Genomic DNA, 21,815 nt, shown 5'->3' with positions numbered 1-21,815 from the left:
TGAACGGGGACGACCCAGTTGGGCAGGTTTAGGATTCAGTATGGTGGGCCAAGGCCCAATATTGACAGGCGGCAAGTCCAGAGCCAGCAGAAAGTCCGGCAAGTCCTCCGGGCCATGTAGAACCACCGCTTGTTTCCTGGGACCAGCAAAAAGGGCAAATGGATAGCCCCATCTGTAGGGAATTTCACGCTCCCTCAGGAGATCCAGTAAGGGTCGGAGCGCAGCCCTCTGTGCAAGGGTATGGCGAGAGAGGTCCTGTAACAGTTGCAGGGAGGATCCCTCATAGGACAAAGGCGACAACTGACGTGCGTAGTTCAAGATCCGATCTTTAAGAGCATAAAAGTGAACTCTGCAGATAACGTCTCTTGGCTTAGAGCTATCTGGATTGGGAGGTCTGAGAGCTCTGTGTACTCGATCAATTTCAATGTGAGTGCCCGGCGGTCGTCCCAGGATTTTATTGAACAGTCCAACCACAGTGGGCATGAGGTCAGGTGTCGTGACAGATTCAGAGAGGCCACGGATCCGCACATTATTGCGTCGGTTGCGATTCTCAATATCATCTAGGTGGTAATGAAGCGCGCTGAGTTGCTTGCTATGGGAATTGACCGCTTCTTGGAGAGAGGACACTGTGGCTGATAGGGCCTCATGGTCACGGACCGTGGAGTCGATTTTAGAGTCCAGTACTTTCATATCAGAGCGGACCTGAGAGAATTCTTGACGGCATTCTTGCAGTATGTTAGTAGCAAATGTTGATAAATCCTCCTTAGAGGGTAACGTGCTAATAAGAGTACGCAAGTCCGCCAGCGATGGAGGTCTGGTTTCCTCACTATGCATGGTCGCTGCTGACGACAGTTGCACGCCTAAAGGGGCAGGGGATGCAGCGTGAGAAGCGGGCCGAGCACTGGCCGAGGGACTGATTGCGGTCGCCTGCGCTCCCAGGTGGTGTTGGCGCGGACTGTCCCATGATGATCCAGAGGACCAGTGTGGTGAAGCGGCTAAGGAGTTCACTGGGGAGCGAGAGGGGATGCGGAATGGATCCGTGACCCCCCGGTGAGTGGCCTCCGGGGCGAAGGGAGTGGAGGGCAATGGAGGTGTCAGCCCATTAAGTAGCCCCATCACAGGAGGAGTTGTGGCTGCTGGCAAGCAAGATGGCACAGGGCCCGTCCCACCGTGAGTGGGCTCAATAGGGCCTAACAGAGGCTCATTCGGCCAGAAAGAAGGGGCTGTAGGCCTCAGGCCTAGTCCACATTTGGAGGCAGCTGTGTGCAGGACCAGGTCCCCATTAGGAGGCATTAACAGGTGGGTCGACGGCTGCGTTTGCGGCCCTGCAGCCGGGCCTGAGCTTCCGGTGGGGGTCCCCGATCCAGGGTCCCAGGGGGCCAGTGGGGAGGGCGCCTGGGTCAGCATAGGCGGGCGGGGAGACGAGCTCCGAGACCCACCGTTACCTGTTGCCGGCGAAGAGAGAGGGAGTGGAGGCACCGAGGAGGATCGCTGGCGGCATGAGGACCGAGTCGGGCTCTCCAGGGCGTCCGGGCGCACAGGCGGTGAGTGAAGCAGCGGCGCGGCGGCGCCATCTTGTAGGCCCATGCGGCGGTCTTGGCAGGCTGGAGACAGGGCGGCCGATTGCCTGGCAAAAAGAAGAGGTAGGTCTCCTTGGGAAGAAGCCAGGGGAGCCGATGGACGGGCTCTACCCTTTTTAACAGATTTCCCCATCAGGATGGCTGCGGATTTCAGCAGGAATGTGGCGGAGCTCACAGAGAGCACGTCCTCACTCTTCCATGGCTGGCCACGCCCCCCAAGGAACAGTTGATTTTTTGTGGAATGCTGGTCTAAATAGCTCAGGGCATTTCAACATGAACTTAGTTGGGCCATGGTCTAGTTCGCAAGTAGTTTGGCGAAGGTTTAATAGGATATCTAGGATATATTATTCAGTAATTACCTTGAAATCAGACCATGGCAGTGGGCTATTTTTGCATCCATTATATGGCTCTGCTTTGGTTTCCGTTGATGTGAATTGAATGACAGATCGTATGGAGGAGACTTTGTCTGAGAAGAAGTGGGCAAATTTCTCACACAGGTCTTGTGAAGGTCGGATGCTGGATTTCTGGCACAATGGGTTGCAGAGGTTGTTGACTGTGCGGAAAAGCTGGGCAGGTCTGTTGGCTGCATTTGCAATCTCCTGAGACAGGAATAAGGACTTTTTCTTGTTGATCAGTGCTTGATACTCTTTCAGGTACTCAATTAGGGAATGTTTGTCTTTGGAGGACTGATGTTTGCGCCATTTTCGTTCCAGTCTGCTCCCCTCCTTCTTCAGTTCCTTTACAGAGTTGTCAAACCAGCGAGCGAAATTTAATGGTGCTGAATGTTTAATGCGTAAGGGAGCTATGGAGTCAAAAGTAGCCGAGACATAGTGGTTATATTTGAGGACCATGGATTCAAGGCCTAAGTTGTGATCTGTCAATTCATCAAGATTGAGGGTGTTCTGAAGGTGTTGGGGTGACAGACCTTTCAAGGAACGGTATTTTATTAGTTATTTTACTTGGTGTTTATTTGGCTGGTGCTGTAAGGGAGAAGTGGATTGTATAGTGGTCTGACCAAACTACTGGATCAATTTCCACATTGGATATTAAAAGTTCTGAATGGAATATGAGGTCCAGAGTGTGGCCTTTTTTGTCGGTTGGGAGGTTGATGGCTTGAGAGAAGCCCAGTTCATTCATAGAAAGAAGTAGCTCTCTTCCTAACTGAGAGTAATGTGTAACCACCCATGGATTAAAGTCTCCTAGAATTATCTACCTAGGGCAGTGATGGCGAACCTATGGCACGGGTGCCAGAGGCGGCACTCGGAGCCCTCTCTGTGGGCACTCTGGAAAAAGTCTATGGTGTACCAATAAGCCTTAGACTTTTCCTGCCATTCATCAGCAAAGGGCGCGCTATGAACGGCACAGTCAGAGCACTGAATGTAGCAGTTATTATAGCTAAATGATAACGTACATGGAAGATATACTATATTGGTATTCAGGTTAAATTGCCGTGTTGGCACTTTGTGATAAATAAGTGGGTTTAGGTTGCAGTTTGGGCACTCGGTCTTTAAAAGGTTCACCATCACTGACCTAGGGTGTTTCAGTGTTATGCAAGATACAAGTTCTGCTAATTCCTTAAGGAAGGCTGAGCCATCACTAGGGGGGCAGTAGACAAGCAGTATGTTTATGTTTTTCTCCGCTGAAAGTTGGACTGCCAGACATTCAAAAGAGTGGGTTGGGGTTACTGCGAGAGATTTAATGTTCAAACTGGATTTGAAACACAGAGCTACTCCTCCTCCCTTGCGGTCTTGCCTCTCGCAGTGTAACACTGAGTAGTTGGCTGGCACAGCAGTTTCCAGAGTGGGTACCGAATTCTGATCCAGCCACGTCTGCGTAATTAAAGCTAGATCTGAGGCTTCTTTTAGGTCGTGAATAACTGCTGTTTTGTTGTTAATAGATCTGGCATTGCAGAGTACTGCTTTAATGTAGTTTGCCTTAACTTTGATGCCTGTGTTCCTAGCTGGCTGGGGCCTGCATTCTGGAGTGTTAGAGAGGTCTGGGTCCTTTACTGATATAGCTGTAATTGATGTTGTTTTGATGATATATGAAGATTGCTTTGTCTTTGTAACACCATTATGAGTGCCTGCTTGTTTTCCTCTCTTTCCTCTTCTTGATTTCTTTAGAATCCCAAGGGATTTTAATGGGATAAATATAACTGGGTCAATTTGTAGAAGTTCCTTTGTCAAAGAAGTTCTAATACTGATAAGCATTTCAGATGTGTATTTGAGTGCTGACATTTGGACAGCTGATAGGCGTCCTGCTGAGATCAAAGGGGTCTTTGCAAGCTGCAATTCTCAGGGACAGGGAGATGCTCCAAAGTTGTTTAAAACAGTTCCTTGTTTTTAAATTTAAAAATTAAAGAATAGATGTAGAAAGAGAGACAGTCATGTAACACGAAAGGCACACAATATGTTTTTTCTGTTTCCGCTTACAGAAAGGACCAGGAGCTGCAGGTTGAAGAAAGTTGAAGAATTTCAAGGTCTGAGGTCAGCTCCTAGCAGGCTAGGGATGATCAGTCCATGTCCAATTTTAATCCAGTTTAAATCTCAGCCATCCAATGTGATCCACAATTTCTGATGGACTGTAGTTGTTGCTAGAGAGATGATGAATAGGATTCCTCTGTATTTTGGGTCCTGTCTGCGCTCAAATGTATTTGAATGATCAAAATTCTGAGACAAGATGTGGAGCAGCTTAAGAGAGCTGCAGCCCAGCTTGGGCGCGCTCAGGAGATAATGCTTGAAAAAACGCTAGTAAAAATGCATTATTATCTGTGACACGTATAAAGTGTACGGACAATGGTTGTGGAACCACTGTGCCAAGTACCTGATTTGACGTTGGGCCAAACCTAATGCCATTATTCTGGTGCCTCCCCGGTATTAACCCTTTAACCCCTATATAGGGATGTAGACTTTGCTGAGGGTTAGTGACCAGACTGCTACCTCCTGGGATGGTCCCGGTGTACTTGGCAGCTGACCCTCAGATTCAGAAACACTGGTGCAAGCACCAGAAGCACAGACATGGCATTATTCAGAACCCAGGCACAGACAACAAGCACTAGGAGACAAATGGCTCACACCAACCAGTATACGGCCGACCAGCCCACACGGAACCAGGGGCACACAGGGAACTGACATTTAACAGTACTCAACTCCCGACGTCCTCTGGAAAACCCAGAAACCCTCTTACCGAAGGCAGAATTGGATAGACTCAGATGCAGTTGAGCGCGGCACAGCTCAGAACCTAGACACAGTTCAGACACAGAAGACAAGGCAGAACATGGACTAGGACATTCAGACAGACTGAAACGTCATACAGACTAGGGCAATTACTCAGACAAGAACAAAGACAGATATCAAACGGATCACGAAAAAACATGGTACAACAGACAAGAATGACATGGCTGCATAAATGCAAAACCTAGGCAGGTGATAGCACTCAAGAGAGAAATCCAATACTGACACAGAACTAACAGGAACTAAATATAGCAGATTAAAAAAGCTAATTAGTTAAACAGGTGCACATGAACAGACCGAGGTGTAAGCCCTACAAGGCACAGAAAGCAAGTGAAATTAACCCCTGCCTTGCTGAACAGAACAGAGGAGAGACATACACAATAAACATGTTTGCACCACAAGTCTCCACAGACAGTACAGACGAGACATGTGAATATGGCCCGACATATGGCCCTAGATGCACATCACACGTTGCCCGGCAACCAGCCCACATGGCATACAAAGGAAATGTTAACAGATATTGTAACAGTCTGATAGTAGATATTACAAAGTTTCTTATATTCACTTGAACTACTGAATTATGCAAAGTTGTATGGAAGTGCAAACACCAGTTATCCTTAACGTTATCAGCAAATAAAAAATTAACCTATAAATCTATGGAACTGTGGACTATTTATATGTGGCATATTACTACGACAAACTGAATTGCCCAAAAGTGGACAATTTCCTAATTGTGCAGCATTAACTTACTGCGGAAAAACTTGACCACACTATATAAGAAAAAGTTATAAAAATGTGGTTATGCAGCCCAATAAAATATGCAGCATTATGTAGCCACTCCTGTAAGTCAGCAAATAGTTCAAAGGCCGTTAAAAAGGATGAAGCAACAGACCTTCATATAGATCTTGGCATTTTGAAATGACATCTAATATCCTTTATCATTTATAGTCTGGGGCACAGTTTTTCTTATAATACCCACTACTGCTGCTTCAGAACCTCTTTTTGAAAAGTAAGGAGAAGCCTACTGTCAATGATTGAATGGTACAAAACATTGATATCAAACCCTGATGACCCTTTTCATAGTAATGTATAATACGCACTTTAAAGAGAAGGAGGGCTAGATACCAAACCATTATTTGTGATGAGAATGATTATTATTACTAATTACAGTAAATCTAATTAAGGGCTCTTTCACACTTGCGTTGTCCGGATCAGGCGTGTACTCCATTTGCCAGAATTACACGCCGGATCCGGAAAAACGCAAGTGAACTGAAAGCATTTGAAGACGGATCCGTCTTCAAAATGCGTTCAGTGTTACTATGGCAGCCAGGACCCTATTAAAGTTGCCATAGTAGGAGCGGGGAGCGGGGGAGCGGTATACTTACAGTCCGTGCGGCTCCCGGGGCGATCCAGAATGACGTCAGAGCGCCCCATGCGCATGGATGACGTGCCATGCGATCACGTCATCCATGCGCGTGGGGCGCCGTGACGTCACTCTCAAGCGCCCCGGGAGCCGCACGGATGGTAAGTATACTGCTCCCCCGCTCCCCACTACACTTTACCATGGCAAACAGGACTTTAGCGTCCCGGCAGCCATGGTAACCATTCAGAAAAAGCTAAACGTCGGATCCGGCAATGCGCCGAAACGACATTTAGCTTAAGGCCGGATCCGGATCAATGCCTTTCAGTGCGCATTAATTCCAGATCCGGCCTTGCGGCAAGTGTTCAGGATTTTTGGCCGGAGCAAAAAGCGCAGCATGCTGCGGTATTTTCTCTGGCCAAAAAACGTTCCGGTCCTGAACTGAAGACATCCTGATGCATCCTGAACGGATTTCTCTCCATTCAGAATGCATTAGGATAAAACTGATCAGGATTCTTCCGGCATAGAGCCCCGACGACGGAACTCTATGCCGTAAGAAAAGAACGCAAGTGTGAAAGAGCCCTAAAACTATCGAAACCAGGCAAGAATTAAAGAAAGGCTCTAGAGAAGAACTTGGATTGATTTCCATGGTAAATGTACCAATTCTCACCATTTACAACACATTTCTCAGAATTACTGTGTTTGTTCCTATGGGTAGTGTGGGTGAAGGACATTCCATACTGCTCAGTTACCAAAACTCTTAAGCCTCATTCACACGTCAGTGTTCCACGGACAGCACACGTCCCCATTCATTTTATTGTGCGTATTCACACAACAGTGTTTTAGCACGGTCCGTGGGTCCGTTTTTTTAGCACGGATGCATGCTTTATTTTGTCCGTCACGCCGATTATAGTCTATGGGTCCATGAAAACCACAGATGCAACACGGATGCCATCCATGTTGCATCCGTGTTTCACGGATCATTAGGAAGAGATGCTTTGAAGAGATGCTTTTTCAGCTGTTCAGTGTCAGTGAAACACGGCAGGCACACGGACTGCAAAAAACGGACACAGGGACCGAACACGGATCCTTCATGGACAGCTTCACGGATGCATGACTGACCACCTTCTCACAGATTTGAGCACGGAAACGGACGCGTGAATGAGGTTTTAATAACATTTCTAGGGTATTTTGCAGTAGGGAATAACTATAGGGGGTGCAGAGGTTGCAGTCACACTCGGTTAGAGGGACCTGTTGTGCACTCTATGGTACAGGTCCGATTTAGTGTTTCGATTTTGCCTTCTCAGATATCATTTTTCCTCTAATCATGTTCAAACTCAGGCAGAAATGGCCATTGCTTCTCAGAATAGTTGCTGTTTTTCCCTTCTATATACACAAGGTACAATTCCTGTATAAAAATGCTCAGGTCAAGAGGAAAACCAAAAGGTCATCTGAAGTTGTCCCATCCTATAAATACGCTATAAATCTAGGACTCACTCCTTCCTTCTGAAATGAGCAGAGAGTATGCCATGAACGTGTACTTGAATATTTTCGGAGATCCCATAGCGCTGAATATATGCACATCTCTCCATTCACTTCCCAAATCGGAATACCTTTTAAAGGGCTTGTCTGATAGCTAAAAAAAAATTAGGGATGGCTGGGCATGGGCTCAAAATAAAAAAAGATGCACCACTTACCTGGTTAGAACCTCCTGGGTCCAGCCCTGCTTCTAGTTCCCGAGCAATGGCCTCAGTGATGACCTGTACATGAGCGGTACATCACATTGGTGTTGTGATTGGTGGTGTTTTTATTTTTATTTTTTATTTTGAGCCCATGGCCAGCCACCCCTAAAATTTTCTAGGTACCAGACAACTGATTTACCTATAGTAAAATACAGAGTATACAGACATTCAAATCAAAGATAGTGATATGCTCCATACTAGGGAACCTCCACACTCTTTCTATTTTGATGAGCTCTTATTGTATGAACATAGGTTTTGGCAATTAATTAAAATTTTCACTATATATGTTTTTGAAAATCTGATTATTAATGTAGGCTGATATCTGGAATCATATGACTGAAAAGGTGTGCTGTGTGAAACAGTTGGTTGCTAGGAATAATATAAGAAATGGCTACAGCCCTTAAAATGTGTTTGTCCAGTAGAGTTACCCTAACAATTGGTATATCCTAAGCAAGATCTTTAGCTCCAGGTTGAATTGGTATGAAATAGGGAGCAGATGAAGGGCTTGGCCATACTCAATCTCTTAATGTTGTAGTAATCAGATTTTTGTAAAAATGTATCTACACCTGAGAAGGTCTTGTAAAAGTAAAGAAATACACAGCCAAGTCATAATATTATGACCACCAGCTAATATCCAGTATAACTGCCATGTGTAGCATGGACAGCATCTCGGAGTGGCTCAATAAAGTCCTTCTAGGTCACAAGTGTCACAGGTATCTGGAGCCATGCTGACTGCAGTGCATCCCACAGCTGCTGGAGGATGCGTGGGGAAGAACGCACAGAGCAAACAACGATCAAGGTGGTCCCACACATGCTCAATTAGATTCAAGTATGGGGAGTTAGGAGACCAGGGTAGTACTTGCAAGTTGTGGTCATGCTCTTCCAACCAATGTTGAACATTTCTAACCGTGTGACACATTGTCTTGCTGGAAGATCCCATCCTCTTCAGGCAAGACAATCAACATGTATGGGTGTATGTGATCTGCAAAGATGGATTTATGCCCAAAAACAGTTGAGAGTGCCTTCCATGTGGATGAGTGGACCCAGAGAATGCCATGACAACATTCCCCAGACTATAACGCTGCCACCACCAGCTTGTGTTCCTTCAGCAATGGTTGCAAGGTGTTTGTTCTCTGATGTTTCTCGCCTGACACGCCAACCTCTATCCGTTCGATGCAGAAAATATAAGTCTTCGGAGAAGACATTTGCGGAGGTCCAATTTCGATATTGCTGTGACAATTGAAGCCTTTTCTGCTGATTTAAATTCATTCTCAGAGGTGCAGCAACCATCCATCTGTGTCAAAGCCCCATATGCAGTAGGGTTTGCTGAACAGTTCTTTTAGGCACACGCTCCCTGGTTCACTTTGGCAGTGAGCAGCTCCACTGTAGTGTCAGCCTGCCCTTGCCCAGCTTCGTAGCTGACACTCCCCTTTTACATCAATGGCACGTGGTGCTCTGCAGTTTTCACATTGCTTATTCACAATGGTGCCATTTGTGCATACACAATACACTTTCACCACAGCGGTACAATAAGAGTTCACAAACCGTGCAGTTACAGAAATACTGCCACTCTTGGCCCAAAAGCCAATAGTCATTCCCTTCTGCAACTCTGAAAAATGACCCCTTTAACCCAGGACAGCAATGTTGTATATGTGTGCAGACAGCCTATCGCACACCTGATATACCCACCAAGCCAGCTCATGACACGTGACTTCCTTCATGAGCTACATGCTGCCGACTTCGAAAGTAGAAAGTGGTCATAATAATGTGATTTGACTGTGTATGTGTAAATGTCAGCTCACAGTTCTGCATAAGACTCTAGAATAATCATGATTTAGCTTATACAGCAATTTATGGTCTTGTTTTAAACATTTACCATAAATGCACTCAGTTAAAAAAGCTAATTATTCCATAATAAAAAAACTTTGTTTTACTGATTGTGGCAATATTTCTTTTTATTGTAAATGTGTTTCAAGAGCAGTTATAATCATAAATACCTATATGTTAGTACTCATCTATTAGGTGAGAAGTTCAGGTCTGACAAATAATTAACCCTGTGTGTTTCTTAGGTATGTCATATCATAGCAAGTAATAACTCTTGAACTTCATTCTGCATATGCATTGCAATAAAACTTTTTCCATACATTACCTATTTTGAGATCGGCAATGAAATGTATTAGACCTGTCCTGCAAGTGACTGGGATGCTGTAGGTCTACAAAAGAAGATGATAAGACATACAATATTTACAAAAAGTTAGGGATATTTGGCTTATGAGTGAAATTTCAGGTTGAACCTAAAATGCACTCTAACCTTTACAGGTGAAGTTAATGTGACCTTCTCTAAACTTTTAAATGCACATGTCCAACTGTTCAGTGTTTCAGTACTTTTTGCAAAACTTGCTGTTCTCTAACAAAGCTTAAAGGGAACCTGTCACCTGGATTTTGGGTATAGAACTGAGGACATGGGTTGCTAGATGGCCGCTAACACATCCGCAATACTCAGTCCCCATAGCTCTGTGTGCTTTTATTGTGTCAAAAAAACAATTTGATACATATGCAGATTAACTTGAGATGAGTCCTGTCCCTGACTCATCTCACGTACAGGACTCATATCAGGTTAATTTGCATATGTATCAAATCGTTTTTTTTGCACAATAAAAGCACACAGAGCTATGGGGACTGGGTATTGCGGATGTGCTAGCGACCATCTAGCACCCCATGTCCTCAGCTCTATACACAAAATCCCGGTGACAGGTTCCCTTTAAAGAGCTTAAAGGCAAAATTCCCAACAGGTGTTTGATCCATGAATCGCCCAATAAATTTCCTGGTTCAATTAGAATTAGTATTTAAATAGTCCTCCTCATCATACTGTTCACATTTTGACATCATGAGACCAAGACGACACCCAACAATTGATCAACAGTACCTCGCCATAGCCAGGCTTCAAGCAGGATGTTCTCAGACGGAAGTAGCCACTAAGCTTAGAGTGTCACAGAGTGTCATCAGCAGGGTGCAACAGAGATACCGAGAGACTGGAAGAGTCACAGAAAGGCATAGAGGTGGACATCCTTTGGCCACATCCCACACTGATGACCACTTCATTGTGCCCTATGGAATTGGAGAATGAATGTCACACAACTCCAGGCACAATTTAGGGAGGTGAGAGGCACCCAAGTGTCACTTCAGACCTGCAATGGTATCTGACCACACGACTTGCATGGGCCAGGGAGCATCCACTCTGGACAAGGGACCAGTGGGCCTCAGTGCTGTTCACTGATAAAAATAGATTTACGCTGAGCAGAAATGATGGCCACCAACTATGTTGGAGACATCAAGGAGACTGCTATGCATCAGTCACTGTTGTCACCAGATGAGCCTTTGGTGGTGGTGGTCTTACAGTGTGGCAGGTGTGCGTAGGCAATACAGAACTGCCCTACACTTTGTGAATAGTACAGTGACAAGCCCATACTACTTGAATAACATCATTAATCCAATCATTGTACCTCTGCATAAACAACTCAGGCCTAATTCCATCTTAATGGAGGAAAATGCGGTAGCTCATCAAGGTTCATTAGGGAATGGCTGCTGGAGACTGGAGTACAGTACCTCAAATAGAGTGACCTGCATTTTCCCCAGACCTAAATCCCATTGAAAACCTGGGAGCAGCTGTGTCGCCGTGTAGGGGCTCATAACTCTGTACCCCAGAACCTCAATGACCTGAGGGCCACCCTTCAAGAAGAGTGGGAGGCCATGCCTCAGCAGACAATAAGTCGACTTGTGAACAGCAGGAGGAGACGTTGTCAAGCTGTAATTGATGCTCAAGGGCACATGACAAGTTATTGAGACATTGACATTTTTCATGGGGGTATACTGTTGGCTTTTGTTTAAATAAATTGTTTAAGATGAGGAAATCACCATTGCAGCTTCTACTTTATTGCCCGACTTTCATGATATAATATCACTGTAGCGTGAACTTTTTACATTTTCCATAAAAGTCAAATATCCCTAACTTTTTGTGAGTAGTGTATATAATTGTTAGCTGTATTGAACTAAATTTTCTTAAAGATTTGCTTCATTTTCATTTGTAGATAGGAGAAATGAAGAATTACTCAGTTCCCATTAAACCAATGGGTTGTCTATGTAATACGTGGATGTTTCCGATCCTCTACAGTGAGGAAACGGCTCCCCTTTGTCACTCCACTGACGTATGCTTTTACAGCTATACGTCTAGGCCAGTTAGATTGCCTGCCAGTTTATTACTGAATATACCAAATCGTTATATTAGTGAACAGAAGACGGCATCGTGAAGTCCCCCAGTAAGAACTAAAATACTAATTTTATAAAGTTTAATTAAGCTTATTTAAACAAAAGTTCACAATAAAAAGCATTTATGTCCTAAAAAGTTTTATTTTGTAAAAGCATATGTGGTATCAGAGTAAGTGACACCCATATAAGAAAGTTATTTAAACTACATGGTGAACAATGGAATAAATAAATGCAGAAAACAAATGGTGGAATTGTATTTCACTGCTTGTCCCCCCCCCCCCCCCCCCCAGAAAATAATCAATAGTTCATATATAATTTATGTATAACCTAAACCATATATATGATTCCCCACAGTTCGTAAATGTACAATCTGCAAAACTAGGTTTTTTTATTTTTCCACTGCCCATATTGACCAACAGAAAAAAACACTACCCTTGATTCCTGACCAGTTCGGAACTTCTTTTCCACTGCCTTGACATCTTTGAATGACATGCACAATGCAAAGAAGCCTGGATTAAGGCGTCCAGACTTAAAGGGTTTCTGTCACCTGAAAAATGGGTATTAAGCTGGCTGACACTAGCGATGTGCTAATGTCAGCTGAACATAACTGTATTAGCGCCATCTCACTGCCTACCGTCGTTATTAAGAAAAACATACTTTTATAATATGCTAATTAGCCTCTAGGAGCAGGGGGGGGGGGGCGTTGCACCTGCTCCTAGAGGCTCCGTTTGCCCACCTCTTTTCACGCCCTTCTTCTCCTGATTGACAGGGCCAGGCAGCGCTGCTCTCCTCCCGCCGGCCGTGTCTGCAGTGTAAATCTCGTGCCGTTCAGTATTCGGCGCAGGCGCAGTGAGGAAGCCAGCAGCTGCCGAGCGTCCTTCCCTCACTGCGCCTGCTCCAAATACTGAACACCGCAATATTTTCACTGCAGGCACACCCCCCCCCCCCCCCCCCCCCCTGCTCCTAGAGGCAAATTAGCATATTTTAAAAGTTCATTTTTCTCAATAAAGGCTTTAGGCAGCAGTTGCAGTTCTCGCTTGGCAGCCGGTTTACGGCTGCGCTGTGTGGTCGTAACCTAGGCACCCAGTGAAGCACTGGTCAAATACCCCTAAAGTTGACCTTAAAGGGGTTTTTTCACTTCAGCAAATAGCCTTTATTATGTAGAGGAAGTTAATACAAGGCACTTACTAATGTATTGTGATTGTCCATATTGCTTCCTTTGCTGTCTTATTTTTCCATCACATTATACACTGCTTGTTTCCCTGGTTACGACCACCCTGCAATCCAGCAACAGTGGTCATGCTTGCACATTATAGGAGAAAGTGCTGACTTCTCTGGTGGTTGGGTCTGTGGGAGTGGGCCTAGGCCAGTGCTCTTTCCTATAGTGTGCAAACAGGGCCGCCGCTGTTGGATTGCAGGGTGGTCGTAACTAGAGATGAGCGAATTTCATAGTTTGAAATTCGTTCACGCTTCATTTGGTGGTAAAAGCAGAATTGCGTTATGGATTCCGTTACCACGGACCATAACGCAATTCTATGACAGAATAGATAACGGAATGCCTTTAGAGTCATTCCGTTATTCATTCCGTCATAATAGAAGTCTATGGTCTGCAAAACGGATCCGTCCCGTTTCCGTTATGCAGGGGAGTCCTCTCCGGATCCGTTATGCAGGCCTTAGACTTCTATTACAACGAAATGAATAACAGAATGCCTCTCAAGGCAATCCGTTATGCATTCCGTCATAGAATTGCGCTATGGTCCGTAGTAACGGAATCCATAACGCAATTCTGATTGTACCACCGAACCAAGCGTGAACGAATTTCATAACATGATATTCGCTCATCTCTAGTCGTAACCATGGAAACGAGCAGTGTATAATGTGATGGAAAAATGAATCCAGCCAGCAAAGCGGGCAACATGGACAATCACAATACATTAGTAAGTGCCTCTTATTAACTTTCTCTACATGATAAATGCTATTTGCTGAAGTGAGAGAACCCCTTAGTGCGATGCAAATTATGTTAACTGTTATTACTATGATTATTATTATTATACATTTTATCTTTGCTGCCTTGATTTGAGAACTTGGTAAAGAGAATGGATGATGACATAGACAATCAGGGTTCTGGTGCCCAAAAGTGCAATCAGAGGGCAGGGAGTGTCGCAAAAAGGGGTGTGATGCAACACAAAAAGGGTTAAGGCTTATGAAAAGGGGGGCATGGTCTGAAAAAGGGAGTTCCTGTGCCTCGCTGACAACTCTGACTAAGGGTCCATTCACACATCCGTGTGTTTTTTGCGGATCCACGGATCCGCAAAACACGGACACCGGCAATGTGCGTTCTGATTGGATGCTATCTGCTATGGGCAACCAGGCCAGTTCTATTTTACACCAGTTTTGATGAATCTTCCCATTGTATATTTTATATTCTGTTTTCTAGAATGCAGTTGGAGCAAAGTGGTCTGCATTTTACAAGAACGCCAGCGAGTTCTCTGAAAACTATCCACTAAATCAAGTGACGGACAATAATGTGAAATTACAGCTTATCCGTCTAGGAAGTAAAGGATCGGCTGTGTTACCAAATGACAAATATGCAAGAGTAAGTAAAGGTCTGATGAGAACTGCAAAACCAACGCAAATGCATTTAATTCAAAATTTTCAGACAGACTTTTTAGTTAATTTTATTAATTATTTACCTCCCTACCCTGGCCACATGGCCTCATCACGTGGCCCCTATTGAAAATAGACCGGTTGCATGAAGCGGTCATGTGATAGGATCACGCGTCCACTGTGTGGCGCTATTCGTTGTACAATGTATTCATATATAAATAACACATTGGGTGTGGAAACATTGTGCTATTGAACATATATGAGTTAGGGCCACTCCTGAGGGCATTTTTATGGTGGGGCCCTTTTCACCGGTAAAAGGATCTGGTCTTCGCTGCAGAGGCCACCAGGCTGCTACCTCTGGAAGTTGTCTCTGTTAAGCTGTTGCTGACCCAGGCAGTTCAAGACATACCAGTTCATGACACCAGGGGGCAGGTAAGAGCATGGGCAATGGGCAAGCTGAGGTCAGGACAGGAAAAGATTGTGCAATATTGTAATTAATCAATAGGTCAGGACAGGCGGCACAGGGTTAATATGGTTAACAGGCAGAGGTCATGTATGGGAGGTCAGATACCCAATAAGCATACCTTTGCTGGGACTAGACAAGCTAGGAAACTTTTGCTCTGACATTTTCCCATAAGGAAAAGTGTCATATACGTCAGTGAACCCTGCCATAGGCTGGAGACAGATTAGCAGATGCGAGTGCAGTGACCAGGAACGGGTTAGCTGGCGCCACTTAATACAGTGGCCGGGTCAGGTGGATAATATATCCTGTATTTGTTCATGACGCCAATTGCAGCATGTGCAGGGTACTATCCCAGGGCCCTTCCAAGGTGTTATAACGCACTTCCCAGATTAGAAAGGCCAGAATGGTGTAATGGCTTATAATGTCTCTGTAGTTTGGTGGTAGTTGTGTCATGGTGTCTCATACATGGGTACGGCCGGACTCCTGGCTCCTTGCTCACTTGCAATAAATTTGATTGTAGTGATAGTAGGAGTAATAGAGGAACTTTGCAGAATAAATTATGTCCAGACCTTTAGATGAAGTTCAAACGTTTCTTTACTTGAGGTAACTTTTATCCAAGTGGTATACAGCTTTGGTCTCTTGGTCCTAGCAGGTTTTGGCAATCATTGGCAGAAATGAATACTTCAGCTCTAAATGGGCAGCTTGCAGGATAAAACGTCTGCTTGGTAGCTCTGTAACTATGGCAGGTTTAGCTTCTGCACTTATTTGGTACCTTCTGCTTTGTGGGGACAGACTAGCTGAGGAGGAATTGGCTTCTCCTAGGTCTCTTGACTTATATCACAGATAGATTCTCTGGGGATTCTTTCTTCCTGGAACTCTGGAGGTTGTCTGTAGTTTCTGCTTTTTTCATCCAACAGAGCTGAAGGTGCTCAGACTGGGAATATGGCCAAGTCTCAGCCGAGACTAGGTCCTTGCTGTCTTCCCTATGCAGGGGAGCTCCATACACACACACACCCTACCCCTAGCAGCTGATGGGCTACACTACTCTCTAACTTCCTTCTCCACCCATCCTGCAGGATGTGGGACCAGCCCACCCTCTCCACAGAGGGGGAGTTAGCTGGAATAAATCATTCCAGCTTAGATTCACTAAACACAAAACTGTACTTGCCAATGAGTTGCTGCCACCTACTGGTAAACAGGCAAATTACAGGAACAATTGCATTTAACATGGATTTATATGCACATTTGTGGAAGACATAATATAAATTACATCAGATGACAGTATGAAGGCACTTAGGAGATAGTAGCAGGGTAGAGGTGTGTAGTAACACAACTCTGGGGTGTTACATGAGCACTGGCCCTTTAAGTGCTGAAAAGAGTTTGAGCGTGTCCCCTATGGGAGCGTGTGCCATCCAGAGCAGGAGGAAGGAGGTGGGGAAGACCATGAGACGCATGGAGTGTGCTGAAGGGTGAGGGGTGAGTACTTTGGCGGAAGAGATGCCGGCAGACATGGACCACCGACATTACAGTCTACATTATACCTTATTTCAAAATATATTTTATTGTCTCAGTTTACATATCATTTTGCCAAAAATTAAATGTCATCTGTATGGTCGAAATTATTTCTCACATTCTATCGAAATTATCTGTTTACAGCTGAATACAATTCTCAATGAGATGAGCGCCATTTACAGTACACAAACTGTGTGTACTCCAGATGGATCAAAATGCTTGGCATTTGAACCAGGTATGTTTTCTCGCATACACCTGTATTACTTTACAGAGGATTATTTGGATATAAAGGGGCATTCCGGGAACAGCGCAGGTTATCCCCCTATCTCCTACACATTGTCACTTTTCCTGGCAAAATGAACACCACGATGGAACCTGATGGACCCCATTACAAGTGTGTTGGGTCTGTGCCGCTAGTGTCCATCATGTGATCCCGCACTGTATTGTGTGAGCAGAGCCTAGCAGACATTCACCCTCAGTGCCACTATTTTTCAGAGTTTTCGTGCACATTCAGTATATGCCACTTAAAACGTTGAATATATTAATATATTGTACCTGTGCAAATGTACGGCTTTATTTATGTACCTATCCTGAGTTGTAGTGGATATTATAGTCCAGAGCTGCATTCATAGTTCTGCTGCTAGAATCAATGCAACATCTATTGCGGCTGTTCAAATTGAGTTTCCTAAACGAATTTCCTTGTGCTTCGTGGTAGCGAATCGATTTTCCCTGAAATAGTGTAAAAAAACTGCCAGCCGCCACCATCTGGGTTGAAGATCTTGCACGTCACCACGCAACATTTTGCACCAGATCTTTAATCAAGATGGTGGCTGGCCCGTCGCGAGCAAATGGATGAGGTCATTTTGATTAGATTTATTATTATTTTTACACTCTGTTATTACTGTCAGATGCCGTGATCAGATATGAACGCAGTATCTGAGGGGCACAATGACAGGGAGAGGAGTAATCGCCGCTCCGTGTCATTGCACCCACTACTTACATAGGAATGTGCTTTGTGACAAAGTATTTAGTCACAAAGCAAATTGTTTTGTAAAATTCGGCAAAGCAGCCGATCAAATTTTTCAATACTTCACTCATCTCTAATTACTGGACTTCTCAAAATTCAGGCCACCACAGAAAGCTCTGTACAGACTCTGAACAAGCAGGGGATACCTGATCTTTCTGAATGGCCTATAACTCAGGATCAGCACAAGATAAAGCGATGTATTTGCAATATATTCCTCAATTTGTATGTGTATTATATGTACAAGTATAAATTGTGAAGTGATTTGCAAGTTAAAGCCACTGATCAAATATTTAAAGGGATTCTCTGGTTTACAAAACCTATTTTCAGAGAGTTCTCAATCAGGAGATCCCATTAGTATGTTCATATACCCTTATAGGATCAATGGACGGGGATTGTCTTAACTGGAGAACCCCTTTAAAGAATACCTTGACGTAATAAAAACTTGCTCTTGAATAATTTTTTCTGTTGTACGTTCAGCTGTGCTTGGGGTTTTCTGAGCCTTGTCAGGGTTACGCAAATAGTTGTTAGCCAGCTTCCATTATCTTCCTAATTAGTTCTTTGCAGGTTCATTTCTCAGTAACCTTCCCTCTCCTTCTTGGGGATCTGAGTAGGGATGAGCGAATCGATTTCGGAGGAAACATCCGAAGTCGATTTGCATAAAATTTGGTTCTTATACTGTATGGAGCAGGAGTTCGGTACAGTATTAGAATGTATTGGTTCCGATGAGCCGAATTTCTTGCTTTGCGAAGTCTCTTGAGACTTTGCGTAATAACTTCATAAATTAATTTGTACTTTTAAAAAAACTTTTTCAGAACTCGGCTCCAGTTCCAAGTGGTACCTTGGAACTGAACCCGAGTTCGGGAAATGTTTTTTACAGTATAAATTAATTTATGAAGTTATTACGCAAAGTCTCAAGAGACTTCGCAAAGCAATAACTTCGGCTCATCAGAGCCAATACATTCTAATACTGTACGGAGCTCCTGCTCCGTACAGTATTAGGCTACTTTCACACTAGCGTTCATAGGTCCGTTCGTGAGCTCCGTTTGAAGGAGCTCACGAGCGGACCCGAACGCCTCCGTCCAGCCCTGATGCAGTCTGAATGGATGCGGATCCGCTCAGACTGCATCAGTCTGGCGGCGTTCAGCCTCCGCTCCGCTCGCCTCCGCACGGACAGGCGGACAGCTGAACGCTGCTTGCAGCGTTCGGGTGTCCGCCTGGCCGTGCGGAGGCGTGCGGATCCGTTCAGACTTACAATGTAAGTCAATGGGAACGGATCCGCTTGAAGATGTCACCATATGGCTCAATCTTCAAGCGGATCCGTCCCCCATTGACTTTACATTGAAAGTCTGAACGGATCCGCTCAGGCTACTTTCACACTTAGAATTTTTTCTAAGTTATTAATGCAGACGGATCCGATCGAACGCTAGTGTGAAAGTAGCCTTAGAACGAAGATTTATGCGAATCGACTTCGGATGTTTCATCCAAAGTCAATTCGCTCATCCCTAGTTCTGAGAATATAGAATATATATAAAATAAATTGCATAAATAATAGCAATCACATTTTTTACCTTTCCCCGCAGTTACTCTGCAAAGCAACTGAGGGCCCCTTGTGCAAAAACAAGGCCACCTCTTGCGGTCATTTATTATCAACTAGTGATGGTCTAGGGCAGTAAAGGGGTTGTACGGTATTTCTTCTATCTGATCTGTTAGGTATCCTAGTCTAATTAAAAGGGCACATGCACAGCTCTTGCTGAGAGTCAGATAGTTGCTTCAACAACTGTCCCGCAAGGTCTCTCCATGCTGTTTAATAATAGCACTGGTGGTCTAGGGTAGTGAAGGATTTAAAAAAGTGGTCTCACTTGAGAAATTGCTATTTATCATGTAGACAAAGTTAATACAAGGCACTTACTAATGTATTGGGATTGTCCATATTGCCTCTTTTGCAGTTTTTTTTCCATCACATTATACACTACTCGTATCCAGGGATTACAACCACCCTGAAATCCAGCAGCGGTGACCGTGCTTACATACTATAGGAAAAAGTGCCAACCTCTATGGTGACCAGGACCAAGACAGTGCACACCAGATATGAGAGGTGTATAATGCAATGAAAAAATGAATCAAGCCAGCAAAGGAGGCAATATGGACAATCACAATACATTAGTAAGTGCCTTGTATTAACTACCTCTACATGTGAATTGGTCAGACACTGCATCAGACAATCACAAAGAAACTTATCCAATACTACTGACTGGTTGGGATAAACCAGTGTTAGTGTAATCTACTAGAGAGCTGTTGAGAGCATTAGCTCCAGTGGCTTGAAGGGGTTATCCAAGATTGAATAACCCCCACACATGAAGCAAGGGGGCAAGTCACTTCCACGACCTGCTATTGGCTGCACCCCCTCTGTTGACAGGGAGATGCGAAGTTGGCCTTGGAGTGATCTGGGAGGAACTTGGCGTCGGGGACCAGGTAAGTATGCTCAGTGTCACGTGTCTGGGCATTGTAGTGGAGGTTATTCAGTCTTGGATTACCCCTTTAAGTGGACCCCCTCAGTGGTGGTTCCCATGCAGCTGAATAGACGGCACAGGCAACATATCCTATCCTGATTTTTTTTAAATGCTGTGCTTGCTTCCATTACCTTCTTCTTGCAGCCTGCAGGTTTTTATGAAACCATTCATGGAGCTAAAGGTAGGATTTCCAATAAGAAATGTATACCTCAGAATATTAATATCTACATACTCTACTGTATGTTATACAGTGCCTTCAAATGAGCAGACTAAATTCACCATAAAGCCAAGGTACAGCATACAGTCTGAAAATGTGATAACTTTCTTTAAAAAACACAGGCCTGGACAGTATCATGTTAAACAGCCAAGACTATCACGAGAGGCTCTGGGCCTGGGAAGGATGGAGAGTCAAAGCTGGGAAAAAGATGAGGAAGCTTTATGAAGAATATGTGGACTTGGAAAACGAGGCAGCTAGGATGAATGGTGAGTAACAGTACAGTGATACATGGTAAACTGTGGGCTACATAGGAAAGAGTTATATGTCCAGGGACTCTCATCACGCCGCTGGATGCAGATTAAAGTTTAGTTTCCCTCATGTTGGGTGCGCGTCAACTGGATAGGAACTCCAACAGCGTTGAACCCACCATGGCACTGTCACAACCAGTGGTGTGATAGTAATTAAGGCTAGGGGCGTTGTCACATATGTTTGTGTTTTAGCCCAGAGGGCAACACCTCAAAATGGGAACTAGATATGCTGCAAGCTGGAACTCACCATGGCACCACAACAAAAAACTACATGAAGTGGCAAATGTGCCTCAGATGCTTCTGCTTTTTCTGATACTAGCATGTGTGTGTATAAACATGGACAGGCATCTGCCTTCGTTTAAGGCATAATTTTCAGATTGCGTGTTCAGAACAAGCCACAGTTTTTTTTTTTCGATAACACCATCTGTGTTTGAATACTATCTGCCCCCAGTAAGGGACCATTTTTGGAACATTTCTTTTTTTAATTTAAAAAAACATGAATCCGACAGGGTAGATTTCCTTTTCAATACCATTTCTATGCTAATAACCCCCAACTATACATCTCATCCCATGACATCACCCCTGCATTGCTACAAAACACCGTTGACTACCTGGCTGCTGTCTCCAACATCATTTCCTCTCTCTACCTGTAAATGACTGTTTCTAAAACTAAACTACTTGTCTTCTCCATCAACTAACTAACTAATCTAAAATCTGATAGCGTGTGGCACTACCTCAATGCTATATATTCAATCTTTTGCCCGCTCATGCCACCTGCGCCTCAAAATTATCTCTAGGATTTGCATTTTTCTTACCCTGGAAACAAAAACTCTCTGTTGCTCTCTTCCATTCTTGTCTGGACTAATGTAACTCATTACTAATCGGTCTCCCTCTCACTAAACTCTCCCCTCTGCAATCCATCCTGAATGCAGCAGTCACACTCATCTATCTATCTAACCACTACTCCGATGCCTCCACCTTGTGCTAGTG

The 21,815-nt window shown here is 44.3% G+C and overlaps 1 protein-coding gene across 1 annotated transcript in view; it reads left to right on the top strand.

Annotated features, from left to right (window-relative positions):
- The window catches only part of ACE2 (angiotensin converting enzyme 2), a 91,589-nt gene that overhangs the window by 15,613 nt on the left and 54,161 nt on the right, over positions 1-21,815 (top strand). The window contains exons 3-5 of the mRNA XM_044283721.1: positions 14,619-14,777; positions 16,908-16,998; positions 20,640-20,783. Of these exons, the coding sequence (XP_044139656.1) occupies positions 14,619-14,777; positions 16,908-16,998; positions 20,640-20,783 (394 nt within the window). The remainder of the gene's footprint in view (positions 1-14,618; positions 14,778-16,907; positions 16,999-20,639; positions 20,784-21,815) is intronic.

This window comes from Bufo gargarizans, chromosome 3 (genome assembly GCF_014858855.1).
Source record: "Bufo gargarizans isolate SCDJY-AF-19 chromosome 3, ASM1485885v1, whole genome shotgun sequence".
Taxonomy (NCBI): Eukaryota; Metazoa; Chordata; class Amphibia; order Anura; family Bufonidae; genus Bufo; species Bufo gargarizans.
The sequence above is the reverse complement of the archived record's forward strand: the minus strand, read 5'-3'. Positions and strand labels throughout refer to the sequence as shown.